A 16,523-nucleotide genomic window follows, 5' to 3' on the forward strand; every position below is an offset into this window, starting at 1 on the left:
CTCTCAGGAAGGGGTATCATAAAGCAGAAAAGACTCCCACCTGCCCCTGGCCCAACTGAAGTTTTCCACTGTAATCCTAATCTAAAAAAGAGGATTAAAGAGCAATAGGAGAAACTCCCGAGAGTGGGCAGATCAACACGGTGGCGAGGAAACACTGCGAATAAGATCTCCCATTAAAAAAAAAGTTAATAGGGAGGAAAAGCGGAAGGTCCCAGTGAGAACTGGGACACGGAAGATAAACGGACGACTCCAGCAAACTACCCGAAGAAGAAAGTTGCCATAAAAGAGGACTAGAAGGGAGGAAAGCTCAGAACACTGCTACTCTCCCCCACCCACAAAGTCAGCACTCTCCGACCAACAGAAAGGAGGAAAAAACTAAAACAACCAACAAGAACAAACTATGCATCAAGCAGGACTGTGAATGGAAAGGAATTATTTCAGCCACCACACCCCGTGAACCGGAGCTGTGGAGAACCCTGCAGGATTCGCTGTGGAGGTGAGCAAACAGCTCCGGGTGCCATTAGAGAAAAACAAGGACTCTGGAGACCTGCATACAGCCCCAGGCCAGCTGGTAAGCTTGTGCAGGAAAGCAGCGAGCTTGAAAAGCAAACGCAGATCATGGCTGCCCAGGTCCCTGCGCCTGCGACCTAGGCTTGAGGGGAGATGCGCGGGGGTCCTCACTGAAGTGAATGTCCCTCCCTGAGTAATCAGAAACCAGGCGCCCGGGCACAGGAGCGGGGTGCAAAAGGAGCCATTTTTGCGGACACTGAACTGGGCTACAGCCCACGTCCTGGACCTGAGGGCTTTGGAACTGAGACCCAGGGCACGAAGTTTGGGGCGTGGGTTCCCCACAACGGTGGGGCACAAGGCAGACACAGCACCCCAAAGCCGTTGAGGCTTTTCCCACCACTCTCTCTCTGTTCCCCGTCCCACGGGTTGAAAAAAACAGCTCCCCAAGGACACTAGGAGAGATCTCTGGCGCCACCTAGCGACCAGAAAAAAAAAAACACCAACAACCCATAGAACAGGGACCTTTCTTCAGAAAAGACTGCTTGAAAATGGCAGAAGGCTCCCGGAGGAGCCAGTGGTGAGTTGGAAACCTCGCCCATGCCAGGCCTCTTCTGACCAGCAGTCCAAGCCCAGAGGGGGAGCGGGCACCCACAGACGGGGCAGACTGGGCACGCACAAGAGTGTGCCCGAGACGGGGCGCGCGCGGAGTGCGTCCCGCATCGCCATTTTAGAACAGGGACATTTCTCCAGTAAAGACTGTCTGAAACTAGCAGAAGGCTCCCAGAGGAGGCAGAGGGGAACAGGGAATTTCGCCCACATCAGGCCCCTTCTGGCCTGCAGTCCGAGCCAGAGGGGGAGCGGGAACCGACTGCCGGGGCAGACCAGGACGAGGGGAGTGTGTCCCTGCATTGCCATTTTAGAACAGGGACCTTTCTTCAGTAAAGACTGCTTGAAACCGACAGATGGCTCCGGGAGGAGCTAGAGGGGAGTGGAGAAGTTCACCCAAGATGCCAGCCAGACCCAGCAACACAGTGTCCCAATGCATACGGCAAATTAGAAAACAGGCAGTAGGGAGTAGAAGAACCACACGCAACCTAGCAACTCTAGAGGAAAAAGCACATCACAAAAAGAAAACCACCCCCCAGATTGCAAAGAGAGTAACTTGGAAGAATTTCTGAGCCTTCCAGAAAGAGAACTTCAAATTGCCATGATTAAAAAAATGACAGAACTCATAAAGGAAAACAATGGTAACAGAAAAATAATCAACGATCAGAAGAATGAAATTGAGTCCCTAAAGAGGGAAGTAAAAGAAATGCAGGAGATCAAAGAATTAATGGAGGCACTAAAGAACTCTGGGAAAAGCAATGAAAGCAGAATAGATGAAATGGAAGAATGAATAAGCACTCTTGAAGACACAGAAATAAAAAGAAACAAAACAGAAAAGGAAAGAGAAGTACGAAGGAAAAAGACCAAAGAATGACTTCAGGAATTATCTGACTCCATGAGGAAAGGAAATATAAGAGTTATAGGAATCCCAGAAGGAGAAGAGAGAGATGTAGGAACAGAGAAAATATTCAAGGAGATAACTGAAGAGAACTTCCCAAACATGAAGAAGGAGATGAAAATTGATATACAAGAAGTAAGAAGAACACCAAACTTCCATGACGAAAGGAAAAAAAAACAGCAAGACACATAATAGTAAAGCTCCAAAGAATCCAGGACAAGGAAAAAATAATGAAGCTTACAAGAGGGAGGAAACAGATAACATAAAAAGGAAAACCAATCAGGCTGACATCAGACTTCTCCGAAGAAACACTATGGGCAAGGAGAGAGGGAGGGACATAGTCAACAGACTCCAAGAAAACAGATGCAATCCAAGAATACTCTATCCCGCAAAGCTCTCCTTCCTCTATGAAGAAAGAATAAGGACCTTCCCAGACAAACAGAAACTCTGGAATTTCATTACAAATAAACTACCACTCCAAAAAATACTACAAGGAGTCCTAAAGCCAGAACCTCAGAGGGATGAATAACAATGGAAGAAGGCCAAAAAAAGATTATTAAAAGAATAAATAAATTAAATCAAAGGAAAGACAAACACAATGGCAAATACAGATGCTAACATATCAATATTAACCCTAAATGTAAATGGACTAAACACTTCAATAAAAAGACACAGAGTCGCAGGCTGGATTAAGAAACAAAACCCAACCTTTTGCTGTCTCCAGGAAACACATTTAGCTACAAAAGATAAAAATAGACTCAAAGTTAAAGGACGGAAAACAATCCTACAAATAAATGGACCAAAAAAGAAAGCAGGAACAGCTATACTTATATCAGATAAAACAGATTTCAAACTCAAAAAGGTAAAAAGAGACCCCAACGGTCACTGCATATGATCAAGGGGACAACACTTCAAGAAGAAATAACACTCATTAATATATTCACCAAATGAAGGGGCACCAAAATATATCAGAACTATTGTCATCTCTGAAAACAGACATCAGAGAAAACACATAGGTAGTGGGAGACTTCAACACACCACTAACAGCAATGGATAGATCAACGAGACAAAAAATAAGTAAAGACACTAAAGCTCTAAATAAGGACCTAAAGCGCTTGGGCTTAACAGACATCTATAGAACACTAACCCCCCAAAAAAACGGAGTACACACTTTTCTCAAGTGCACACGGATAATTCTCTAGGATCGATCACATAATGGGACACAAGACAAAAATCAACAGATACACCAAGTTTGAAATCATACCAACCATCTTTTCTGACCATGAAGGCATCAAACTAGAAATAAACCATAAAAAGAAGGTAAGGGACTCTCCTACCTCATGGAGATTGAAAACCACACTACTAGAAGACCACTGGACTAATGAGGAGATCAAAGAAGAAATTAAAAAATTCTTTCAATTGAATGACAAGGAGGACACCAATTTCCTAAATGTATGGGATGCAGCAAAAGCAGTAATAAGAGAAAATATATAGCAATAGATGCTCACATCAAAAAACAAGAAAGAACTCAAAGAAACAACCTAATCTCGAAGCTCAAAGATCTAGAAAAAGAACAACAAAAAAACCCCAAAACCAGTAGAAGAAAGGAAATAATAAAAACCAAAGCAGAAATAAATGAAATTGAAACTAAAAAAACAATCCAAAAGATCAATGAAACCAAGAGCTGGTTCTTCAAAAAATCAATAAAATAGACAAACCCCTAGCCAGGCTCACAAAGGAAAAAAGGGAGAAAGCACAAATAAACAGGATCATAAATGAAAGAGGAGAAATCACAATGGACACAGCAGAAATCAAAAGAATAATCAGTAACTACTGTGAACAGTTATATGGAAACAAGTTCAACAGTCTAGAGGAGATGGACAAATTCCTACAACTCTACAATCACCCAAAACTAGATAAAGAATAAATAGAACACCTAAACAGACCAATTACAAGCAGTGAAATTGAAATGGTAATGAAAAACCTCCCCAAAAACAAAAGCCCAGGACCTGATGGATTTACAAATGAATTCTACCAAACATTCAGAGACAAATTAGTGCCTATCCTTCACAAACTCTTCCAAAAAATTGAGAAGGAAGGGACAATACCAAACACGTTCTATGAAGCCAACATTACACTAATACCAAATCTGAACAAGGACAACACAAAAAAAGGAAAACTACAAGCCAATCTCCCTAATGAACACTGATGCAAAAATCCTCAATAAAATTTTAGCTATCAGAAACCAACAATGTATCCATAAGATAATTCACCACGACCAAGTAGGGTTCATTCCAGGGACACAAGGGTGGTTCCACATCCGAAAATCAATCAACATTATCCAACATATCAGCAAAAAGAAATATAAAAACCATATGATAATATCAATAGATGCTGAGAAAGCTTTCAACAAAGTGCAACACCCATTCATGATAAAAGCCCTTGAAATTCTTGGGATACAAGGAACATACCTCAATATCATAAAGGCCATATATGACAAGCCAACAGCCCGTATCATTCTCAATGGCGAAAAGCTGAAAGCGTTTCCATTAAGATCTGGAACAAGATAAGGATGGCCACTCTCACCACTGCTTTTCAATATAATACCGGAAGTCCTAGCCAAAGCAATAAGACAAGAGAAAGACATACGAGGAATCCAAATAGGAAAAGAAGAAGTCAAACTATCACTATTTGCAGATGATATGACAATATAGATAGAGAATCCCAAAAACTCCACAGAAAAACTAATTCAACTCATCAATCAGTTCAGTAAAGTGGCAGGATACGAAATCAACACGCAAAAGTCTGTAGCCTTCCTATACACAAAGAATAAATCTGAAGAAGAAGAAATTAAAAAAAAAAACATCCCTTTTATTATTGAAACAAAAAAAATCAAATACTTGGGAATAAATCTAACAAAAGAGGTAAAGGACCTATACAAAGAAAACTATAAAACACTGTTAAAAGAAATAGAAGAAGACATAAAGAAATGGAAAGACATCCCCTGCTCATGGATTGGAAGAATAAACATTATTAAAATGGCCATCCTACCAAAAGCAATATACAGATTCAATGCTATTTCAAAAAAATTTCAATGTCATTCTTCAAAGAAATAGAACAATTATTGATGAAATTCATATGGAATCACCAAAAACCCTGAAGAGCCAAAGCTCTCCTGAAAAAAAAAAAAAGAAGGGAATGAAGGCATCACACTCCCAGACTTCAAACTTTACTACAAAGCCATAATCATCAAAACTACATGATATTGGAGCAAGAACAGACACACAGACCAATGGAATTGAATAGAAAATCCAGAAATAAACCCACAGATTTATGGTCAACTAATCTTTGACAAAGGAGCAAAGACTATGCATTGGAGCAAAGAAAGTCTGTTCAATAAATGGTGCTGGGAAAACTGGGTCGCTACATGCAAAAGAATGAAGCTTGACCACTACCTCACACCATACACAAAAAATCAACTCAAAATGGATTAAAGAACTAGACATAAGACCTGAAACCATAAAATACATAGAAGGAAACATAGGCGAAACACTACGGGATATGCACATCAAAGACATCTTTACAGACACATCACCCAAAGCAGTGATAGTGAAGGCAAAGATAAACAGCTGGGGCTACATCAAATTAAAGAGCTTCTGCACAGCAAAAGAGACAATAACAAAAACAAAGAGAAACCCCACCGACTGGGAGAACATTTTTGCACACAACACTAATGATAAAGGTCTGATTACAAAAATCTGCAAAGAGCTGATGAGACTCAACAAAAACAAAGAAAATAATCCAGTCAAAATATGGGCAGAAGAGCTAAAAAGAATCTTCTCTGAAGAGGAAATGCAAATGGCCAACAGGCATATGAAAAAATGTTCAAGATCACTTGTAATCAGGGAAATGCAAATCAAAACTACCATGAGATACCATCTTACACCAGTGAGAATGGCACATATTAAAAAAACTAGCAACAACAAATGTTTGTGAGGATGTGGAGAAAAAGGAACTCTCCTGCACTATTGGTGGGAGTGCAAACGGGTCCAACCACTATGGAGAGCTGTGTGGAGATTCTGGACCTACTAAACATAGAGCTTCCATATGATCCAGCAATTCCACTCCTAGGTATTTACCCAAAGGATACAGAAACATCAATTCCAAAGAGCACCTGCACTCCTATGTTTATAGCAGCACTGTTTACAATAGCTAAGCTTTGGAAACAACCCAAATGCCCCAAAATAGATGACTGGATCAAGAAGATGTGGTACATGTACACCATGGAATATTACTCAGCATTCAAAAAAGATAAACACATGCAATTTGCAGCAACGTGGATGGTGCTGGAAGGGATCATGCTCAGCGAAATAAGCCAGAAAGAAAAAGAAAAATACCGGATGATCTCACTCATAGCAGGAATCTAGAAAACTTAAATAAGGGACCAGGAAAAAGAATAACTATAAGAAAGTGAAAATCAAAATCAACAAACAACTATGAACCAGAGACACTCTATGGTTGGTGGGGGGCAGAGCGGGGAGGGATTGGGGTCAAAATAAGGGGATTGCAATTGTATGGGGAATATAGAAATAAAATTTATTTAAAAAAATAAATAAAGAGCAATAGAACACATGGGATGAGTCACATCCCATTTTCATTGAAGAGTTGTTGCATGAGAATAATTGTTACACACACACACACACACACACACAACAGCAGAGGGCAGTGCCTCGTTTTGTGTGCAAATAAGAGGAGGAATGATATAAATAATCCTCCCAAAGTATTACAAAACCATCTGAGTGGTCTTGACAATGCAGTCTGCAATTTTCATTTCTCTTTATTTTCATTTTCCTGCCTTCCTCCTCTTTCTCCAATTATTCCCATGCCTCTACTCTTTTGTCTCTTCCCAGTTCCCTCCTGTGGAAAGCTGAACAATGTAGGTTGTTTTTTGCCTCATTCAATTATGGGTGGGTTCATGGTAGATAAGAACATGAAGATGCTGCTAAGGGAAGGGCAAGGTGTGGGCCTGGAAGTTCAATTGTGCTGTCTGTAATGAATAGGTGGTTCACAGAGAGCTCCAACTGTGGTTCCACCTTTTTAGCCCTACCACAGTGAGACTCCTTTTGCTCTATACTGCTGTTTTCTACACTGCTAGTTTCTCCCTGGAGCAGAGTGCTGACCTTCATCACTTCATCTGGCAGCATACCTTTCAGAGGGGTGATGGCCTGAATTGCACCATTTATATTTTACCAGAATCTGAAAATCATGTAAAGCAGGATGTAGAGTGAGAAAACTCCTGCTTGTGGCTGACCCAGGGACAGTGGTGCAGTTCAAAGGAACAGTGCCCAGGAGTATCCATGAGGCATGGAGTACAACAGTTAAGAACTTGGGCTTTAAAGACAAATACTTGGTGCTGACTCCTCTGTTGCCACTTGCTCTCTGTGTAACCTACATAAAGGCTTAGGTTCTCATGTTCTCAATTTCCTCAACTGTAAAATAAATAGACCTCAATAACTCTGTTAAGTGACATCATGCATGCAAATTACAATGCTTAGTATATTACCCATATGCCCAGTATGGTATGGTATGATGCCTGGTATGATGGAGACAACACAAATTGGAGAGCTGCTGACTTGCTTCCTGATAAGTCCTAAGAATAGAATCTACATAAATATAACCTCTTCATAGCTCAGTGCCTCCTGTTGCTCACCTGGAGTAAGTCAACCACAACAATACCTACTTCATATGATTAAATGAGTTAACATACACAAAGCATTTAGAATAGTACTGGCCCAGATAAATAGTTGAGAGGTTATTTTATGATGATAGTTGAGGGGAAACATTTAGGAGTTAGATTACCGAGAAGGGGACAGTGAGATGAGCTTGAAGGATGGGCATGGTGTTGACAGGACATTCTGGGTGAACAAAAGATAAAGAGTGAAGGTGCAAGAGAAGAAAGGTTGAAGAAGGCTCAAGGCTAAACCAATCCCTCCCTGTTTTACTGCAGCATGGAACATACAGGATAATGGTGGTTGGGCAAACTGGGAAGGTTTTTGGAGAATCCTAGCATGTTAAGTGAAAATTTATACTTTAATGTGTAAGCAATGAGGAGTTGATATGCTGGGGGCTTTAGTATCATGGGAGGCAGGTATTGGGGAAATTAGTGTGGCCACTAAGGAAAGAAAATCAGAATTTCCATCAATGATGCAAATGAAAGGTCAGTGACACTTCATTCAACCAAATATTTCTTTAATTCATATAAGATGCCATGCTTGGCATTGGGTAAACAGTGGTGAATGAGAGGCTCAGGCAGAGTCTTTCTACCTAGAGGTTATAGCCTGGTGGGAACAACACAAAGACAAGCAGTCATACAAGGGTAATATACAAGTTCAGTGAAGGAACCTAGAAAAGCTTTGACAAGAGGGGTATGTACTAGAACTCAGGGTTGACGTCCCTGAAGGAAGGACATATTAGATGAGATATGAAGGATAAGAAAAGGTGTTTCTGACCTTAATGTGGAAGGTTTTTTGGAAAGAAAGTACAAACAGATTTGGTTGGACTAACAGGGAAGTTATTGCAGGAGTTACATCAAAGGTTGATTTGTGAATGTTTCATGCAATGATACAGTTACGTGCAAGAACATAGATTAATCTCATAAGCAAAAGAAGCCAGATACAAAGGAAAACATAATAGATGTATTATATAGAGTATTACATGGAGTATCTAGTACTTTATATAAATGAACTAACCTGTAGTGATAGATTTCAGAATAGCAACTACATTGGGTGGTGAGTGTTGACCAGGGCAGTCATGAGTAAGACTTCTGGCAGGTTGGACATACTCTACATTTGTGTCTTTATCTACCTTTAATGGGTCTTTATCTACCTTTAAGGAATTCACCCCTGCTTTGTCAGTATCATTTGTGCACAATGGAAATGAACAGAAGGTCTGATACATACCATTAAAAATATGCTCAAAACATAATGTTGGGGGGAAGCAGAGTAAAAATGTGTATGCAACATCATAGCTCTCAAAGAAATTATTGATATAGTACAATTTATTTGAGAAGGAAAACATCTAACACTCAAACATTGGTTGTTTCTTATAGTGAGATTTCAGTTGATTGTTATAAAGAGACACTGATAAATGGCTACAGAGACCAACCAATCTCTCTGAGTAAAGGACTGGATGCAAATCCTAAGTCTGTTCTTTCCTAAAGGGGTGAATTTAAGCAAGTTATGTAACCTCTTTAACCTTCAGTTAGCTCAATTTAAAAAAAGGGGGGTCATCATGCTTCCTTCCTCCAGGGATGTTTGGTGGACTAAATAAGATGAATGGAAGCACAGTGAGCACTCAATGTCCATTGTTGTCTTTGAAGGAAACCTTAGAGGTAAAGGAGGGTGAGCTGTCCACATTTGCAACAATAGTCCCTCTTTTTTGCCTCATGTTGAATAGGAGGTTAATGATGGGGATTTGGGGAGAAGGGTAAATGTCCAGGACAACAATTGGGGATGTGAGGAGAGTTGACCAGGGGGACTCTGGGCTGGGGTGAAAGCTGAGCAGATGTGGGATGAAGTCCTATAATCCCTCTGCTCCAAAGACCCTGCATAAAATGTTCCTCAGTTGGGAATTGAAAACAGGTTTGTGATGGGAAGACAAGTAAATAAACTCCATTGAATTTGAAACAAAGAATGTGATTTTACAAAAGACTAAAGTTGAGCATTTTGTGATGGTATGTACCTCTGGCTGTGATATATACACACCATGATGTTATTAAAGGAAATCACAAAAACCTAATATCATCTGCCCTCACATATAGACATGTCTTTTCCATAAACTATCAAGCAGTGAATATAATGGTATGATATTCGCATGTTATTTGAACACATGAAAATATTTTAAGCCCCCAGTTTCTCAAGTGGAATTAGGGAAAATTCAAACCGCATGTGGACCCCAGGCATTTGCAACTCTTCTTGAACAAGGACACAGACTTAGATATTTAATACTGTCAGTCAGCAAAATTATGTTCATTGTTTAGGCCACAAAATGTTACATTGACTTTATTTCAATGAGAATGAAAGGGTATTACAAATAAAACAGAAAACCACAGTATTAAATATAAAATATATTTAAAAAACAAACCCACACTACAATTCTGGGAAAGTAGACAATTTTATTATTCCATTATTTTTGCAGGAAACTTTTAGAAATCAATATTATGAGTCCTAACTGGATTTAATATTATCTCCTCATTCAGAGTGTGGAAAGGGAGTTGTGTCAACATTTGCAGCCTAGTCACTGCCTGAATTCCAATTAAAAATTGTCCAACCTGAAATAACATATGCAGGGTATTCTGAATAGCTATCTGTGGATAATAATGATATTGATAATAATTATATTAGGTAGCACTTTCATTAACACTTTTTATGTAGCAGGTATTGTACTAAGCATTTTATATGTGTTAGTTCACCTACTTCTCACAACAAATCTATAAGGAAGTATTTTATTACACCTATTTTGTGGGTGGAAACAATAAAAATCAGACTAGAATGAGCAACTACACAGGTTTTCCTAGAATATGGGACTTTCAGTGCTTTTACCAGGACAGTCCTGGGCAAATTGGGTTGAGGGATCACCCTATCCAAGTGACTTGCTCGGTTTTTAAGAGCTAAAGGAGGATTTAAACCTGTTATTTCCTTGAGATTTCCTACCTACCATTAATTAACCCCGCTCTAGATTCTAAACCACAATAGTTAAAGAGCAAAGACATTATTTAGCAGCATTTGGGGTAGGGATCTAGGTTGAAACTTGGGAATATTATTTCATGCAATGTGATTGAAAATGTCACTTTGCATCTCTGTCCCCAACCTCCTCTATCACAAAACCAAAGGACTTGCATGTTACCGTAATCTCACCAACAGAGCAAAAAGCCACTCACCTCGGGAATGGGGTAGAGATGACAAAAAGGTTGACCTGTGTCCTCTTTACAAAACTCCAGCATGTGGCACACCACATCAGCATTTATTTTTTCACTTAGTCTGGAGGGAAATGGGACAAAACAAAGGCTATTTAAGATCGCTCAGGCATTAGGAAATAGAAACTATTTCAAAGAAGGCAAATCCCTAGAATAGGTTCCCCACTACCTGCAATCCACTTTCTCAAGGTCTTTAGGTCTTGTCCCTGGGAGCAACTGGATCCTAACTATTTCCTGCCACATTGCTCTCTTCTGCATTTGGAATAAGCTCATGGGGATGGGACACCAACAGCAAAGTGCTGTGAGAGAGCCTGCCACACAAGAACCATGATACAGATTCCATGTTTTTTCTTTTCAGGAGAAGCTACAAATAAAACTTGGAAAGGAAAAATTGAGGTGGCTGTAATTTGAAGGGAACAATATTTTAAAGTTTACTGAGCCTCATAGTAAAAAGTCCTCTATGACATAGCCTTAAACACCTAAACTATTTTCTTAGGCATAATATAAATAATATTTTTCCCTTAAAGTAAATCTATTTCTTTATCTTATGGCAGAAAATAAAATATAATTGACTTGTATTCCTCCCCTGGGCATGGTGTAAGGACAGCATTCTTCAAACATTTTGGTTTATGTCTAGGTAAAGGGGCTAAAACAAATCTCCCATATCCATTTTCTAACTGACACTCCTAAAACTTTTCTTACCAAGAAAAATGAGCATAATGTTCTGCTTCAAATGAAGGAACAAGTAAAGTATGGACTTCCCAAGTAGATCATTGATTCAAACCCAAATCAAATCAAACCAAAACAATATAAAGTCCAGAAACATAGATTAATCTTTTTAATATGTAGAAGGATAGTTACAAATTCTAGAGGCAAATTGCTGAGGTTTCTTCTCCCTTCATATTATCCCTGAGATGTTCCCCTTCACCCATAGGGATGGGTTGCTGGTAGTAGTGTTATACCTCAGTTGAGTGGACCCCAATAGACCATTGAAGTGACACCAGTCAGATTCTCTTCTACAGGAAGGTGGAATCTCTATGAAAAAGTCTGACTGCATTATGTGCTGTTCCCATAACAAAAGAAGTTAAAATAACTTAGGGACCTGCAATACAGTTTCCTGTCATGTGAACTGAGTATTTGGAAAGCTTGTCAGTAGGATGGGGTTTGGGGGGCAGCATCCAGCATGCACAGTGAAGAAGCCAGGGGAGAGCATGCCTCTGTGTTCCTGATGGTTTCCTAATGCTCTTTCCAGTCTCTGTATGGGGTCTGGCTGTTTTCCTGCCCTTGCACTTTCTGAAACATTCTAGGTTCCCTTATAATAAAGCTATCCCCCCCACCATCCAAATATTACAATGACAATCTCTACCTCTACCCAATTATTATGTCTTCTCTTCCTGATCCTTCTCCTCCTCTTCCTTCTTCTCTATAAGCAAGACCAAATTGTTATTTGTCTTTTTTGTTTTTTTTTTAGTTTGTTTTTAACCACTGAAGGCAATCATAGCTTTCATATGGGCTGACCCTTGAGAAACAGTAGTCAACTTCTTAATGCTGCCCTTTGAGACCAGGGCCTGATGTAAGTCACTGGAATTGCTCTTCCCTACATTACTATTTCTGCTTTATTTCCCTGACACTCTCCTTTAGGTTGTCCACTTATCCAAGGAGTTTTACACCTGTACGCGCATTATAACAAATGAAATTTAAAAGGTAAACCAAAAGAAGATACAAACAAAATAAATCAAAAAGCATCCCAGTTTCACATTGTGCATATGCAGCAGTTTTAATGGTTGCTGAACATCAAAATATTTAAAATCTTTAATAATATTATCTTTGGACTACCAACCAAAAATGCTCAAGAGTTTATAGCATTAACTTTCCTGCAGAAAGAATTTCTACATTTTAGTGAAAGTGCATCCTATCAAAACTCATCATAAAACAGACATCTTCAAATATTTTGATGGCCATTAATATTTGGAAACAGTCTGTGACCATGGACTCTCAAATTGCATTTCAGATGAATGAAACAAAAGTGATTGACAAGATTGTTTATTGACCTACTATGAACACCTGAATTTGGAGAGAAAAAGAGAGTTGACCATGAGAGTCATGTGCTTGGCCCCCAGGATCCTTCATGGGAGTTGGGAGGGTGGGGTACAGAGGTATGAAAGGAGGCTATGTTTTCTAAGATATGGGACAAGCTGTTTGCAACAAAGTTTCTGTTACCAAAGTAATATCTACCAAGGGTCAGTAAATCAGGAGAGGGTGACTGTTTTCACACATCTGTTCTCAACTTAATGGTTCATTTATTTAACTGATGACTGTTGTCTTCCTTGGGGTCTGGTATTTATTGGACTCAGAAGGGTGATAAATAGGGCTCAGCTTAATCTTTATTTTTTATTTTATTGAGGTAATGTTGATTTACAACCCTGTATATGATTTGGAGGTATAGGTTCACACCTCTTTAATCTATTTTTTCCCTTTTAATGTAAGTCCAATATTCCATGTGTGGCAATCTAGGATCTCAGAAACCAACTCATCATTTGGTATGAGACTTATTTTCTTTCCCCTGAAAATAGAGCACAATTTCAGGTAAGCAAACTTGCAGATGAGAGTAAACGTTGGAGTCACTTAATCAGAGAGTGAAGCTGGCATTCTTGGAACTGGGTTAGGAATGGGAATTGGGCACGTAACTTCATCACCAGAGTTTCATCACTAAATGATGAAAAGTAGGAAGTTCTTTGAACAAGAATAGAAAATGCTTAGCCTGATAAGTCTAGATAAGTGATGACCATTAGAATATGGAAGAAGCACTGAAATGGCAAAGTAACATGTACTTTTTACTAAACTTGGGGCAGAAGACAAAGCCTAAATATAATTTGTAAAATTCTTACAAAATCTTTACTCATAATTGTCATTGTCATTCACATTGTTTATTTTTCCCCAGAGCAGCAAATAAGATTGAAATTGTCCCATATTAATTTACTTCCTTGTACCACCTCTGTAGATCCCAAGGTGCACAGAAGTAAGGCACGCAGGGAGGGGGGGATGTCAAAATATTTGGCAAAGCTAGTAGTCACATTTAATTGTAGAATAGTAGAATAAAGTCAATGATGATGATTACCATCATCATGAATTAAAAGAAGGAAACAAGGTCAGGGTTAGTTAACAGATTGGCAGAGAGCACCAGCTTAAGACATGGTGCTAGAGCAGAGCTTTACATACCAAAACTCTCAAATTTAGATCTTTAACATCACTTTCCAAAGAGGTTTTATATATTAATATATGGCCACAGTGATAGTCTCACAGCATTGAAAAATCTCCCTTATACAACTTAAAACTTATCTTCAATTTCTGGACCATACTCTTTATAGCATGCTATGTAAGAATTTAGTCATTTCTTAAAATTTTGATTTGTGACAAGAGAGTTATATTGCTTTGTATTCCTGGTGTCTAATAAAACATATTTAAGGTATTCCATAATTGTTATAAATTCTGTTTTGCATTTTTCTTCTGAAAATTTAGTAGTTTAGGTCTTTCCCAATTTCTGAGAGTTCCTGGGTTTGGGACACACAAATTTATGATTTAGAGGGAGCCATAAATGGGTACCAGGAAGGATGGTGAGATGGACAGAAGATTAGAATCAGGTTTACAATGGCAACCTATGGAACAATGGAGGTCGGGACCAGCAGAGTAAGAACCAGGACAAGGTCACTGGTAGGATTAGGTTGTTCCTTGAGGTATCCTCCCTGAATGCACCTGACTCTTGGGGGAATGCTTGAGTGCTCATGTGTCCTACTTCCTTACATCTTATCACTTGCCTATGGGTAAGAAATATAATTGCTAAATAATTAGTCCATGAATCACTGTGAATTGGCTGGTGTGAAATAAGGAGGAGGGATGCCCTCTGGATTAGGAAATTCATTTACTATTGGAATTCTGAAATTCAGGTAATACTAAATCATGATGCTGTCATTTTTAAGGACTGCATCAACTCAGAACAGTCTCCAATTGATTGAAACAAGTTGTAAGAAGCAAAGAGTATGAGGAGAAATTTCTATCAGCAAATAACTTATATGATTAATGGAGAATTACAGATCAACAAAACTAATAGTGAAGAGAACCACACAAAACTGATAGTGAAGTGATGATTTACTGCATCTGCCTTTTTCCAAAGTGCCCCACCTCAGACTGAGAATTGGTCATCTCATGACTTGTAGTTATCTCAAAGAAAAAAAAAATATTCTCTCCTGTCTTCATGACCTAATCAGGAATCCCTTCTTCAGTTGTTGCTGGACTCCAACTTTCTTAACAGCCTTGTACACTTGCATTTATTTGAGGACGTCTCTTGTTCAGTTCACACTACAGTACCTAGTACTATGCTTGTCCTCAATTTGATCCTTGTACTCAACAGGTTCTCACACTCACTACTCTCCAGCAAGCTACAGAAGAATAATGAGTTTCCCCATAGACTGAGGGCACTTTCACTACTTTCAACTAGTTTCAACTAGTTGAAAGTAGTGAAAGTGCTTGATGGCTCATCTCTGGCACCCCCTTTTAGACATCAATGTATATTGCCCTCTTAGGCTTGTGTGACTGTTTAGCATTTGCCTCACTGGTTCTCTGGTCTTGGCCCAGCAGAACCTCTCTGACCAAGATTTCCCCCATAGCACATGGCTCATACTTAGTATGCAAACATATACATTGAATAAAGTAAAAGGGTTACTTTTTTCTTTCTCTTAATACATTCAAGTAACTTTCTTAGGAGTAATATAGTCATGCTCACAACTCATAGATGTTTTTGTTTCTTTGTTTTTTTAAGAATTCTTTCTTTCAACAATATTTATTGAAGTCTCTTCCTGCATAAATATCAAACCAAGCCCTAGAAATACAACGCACTCTACCCTCCTCCCTACTCCCTCATGTTTCTTCCTCCTTCCCTTTTTTCCTTCTCCTCTCTCTCTCACACCCTTCCTCCTTTCTTCTTTCCTTCCTTCTTTCCATGTATTCAGTATTTCACTAACTACCTCAATATACAGTGATAAATAAAATGTAGTCCTAGCCTTCAGAAGGCTTTTGATCTAGTTAGCAACTCAGAAAAGTAAATGGAGAAGTAAATTACAAATAATTTTCTAATTATTTGTAACCCTTGCTTAGGGTTTGCACAGGGTACTAGGAGGTGCTGCTTATGTGTGCAAACGTGTGTGTGTGTGTATTGGTAGGTGGATATGTCTATCTTAGCTTGAGGAAGGTCAGAAAAGCTTCCAGAGGAGGTGACTCGAGATGAGGCCCAAAGGTATAGGATTTGTATGGTGTAGAGATTTTGGATGTGACAAGCAGAGAGAATATCTCATGCAAAGGTACTTAGACAAAAACCTCCTGGCATGCAGAGAGAAAGTGGTTTGGAGTGTGGTGTGCTGTGGAGCAGCCAGGGATGGAAATATCTTAAGGGATCAGTTCATAAATTACCTGCATAGGGTATGAAGACTCTGAAGAATTTTACGTTAGACAGTGACATAATTAGGCTTGCATTAAAAAGAT

At 39.2% G+C, this 16,523-nt stretch overlaps 1 protein-coding gene across 1 annotated transcript in view; it reads right to left on the minus strand.

Moving 5' to 3' along the window:
* The window catches only part of AOAH (acyloxyacyl hydrolase), a gene marked incomplete at both ends in the record, with an annotated part of 147,038 nt that overhangs the window by 112,364 nt on the left and 18,151 nt on the right, over window positions 1-16,523 (minus strand). The window contains one exon of the mRNA XM_084230605.1: window positions 10,953-11,052. Within this exon, the coding sequence (XP_084086731.1) occupies window positions 10,953-11,052 (100 nt within the window). The remainder of the gene's footprint in view (window positions 1-10,952; window positions 11,053-16,523) is intronic.

The sequence above is a fragment of the Talpa europaea genome (assembly GCF_964194135.1).
Source record: "Talpa europaea genome assembly, chromosome: 3".
Taxonomy (NCBI): Eukaryota; Metazoa; Chordata; class Mammalia; order Eulipotyphla; family Talpidae; genus Talpa; species Talpa europaea.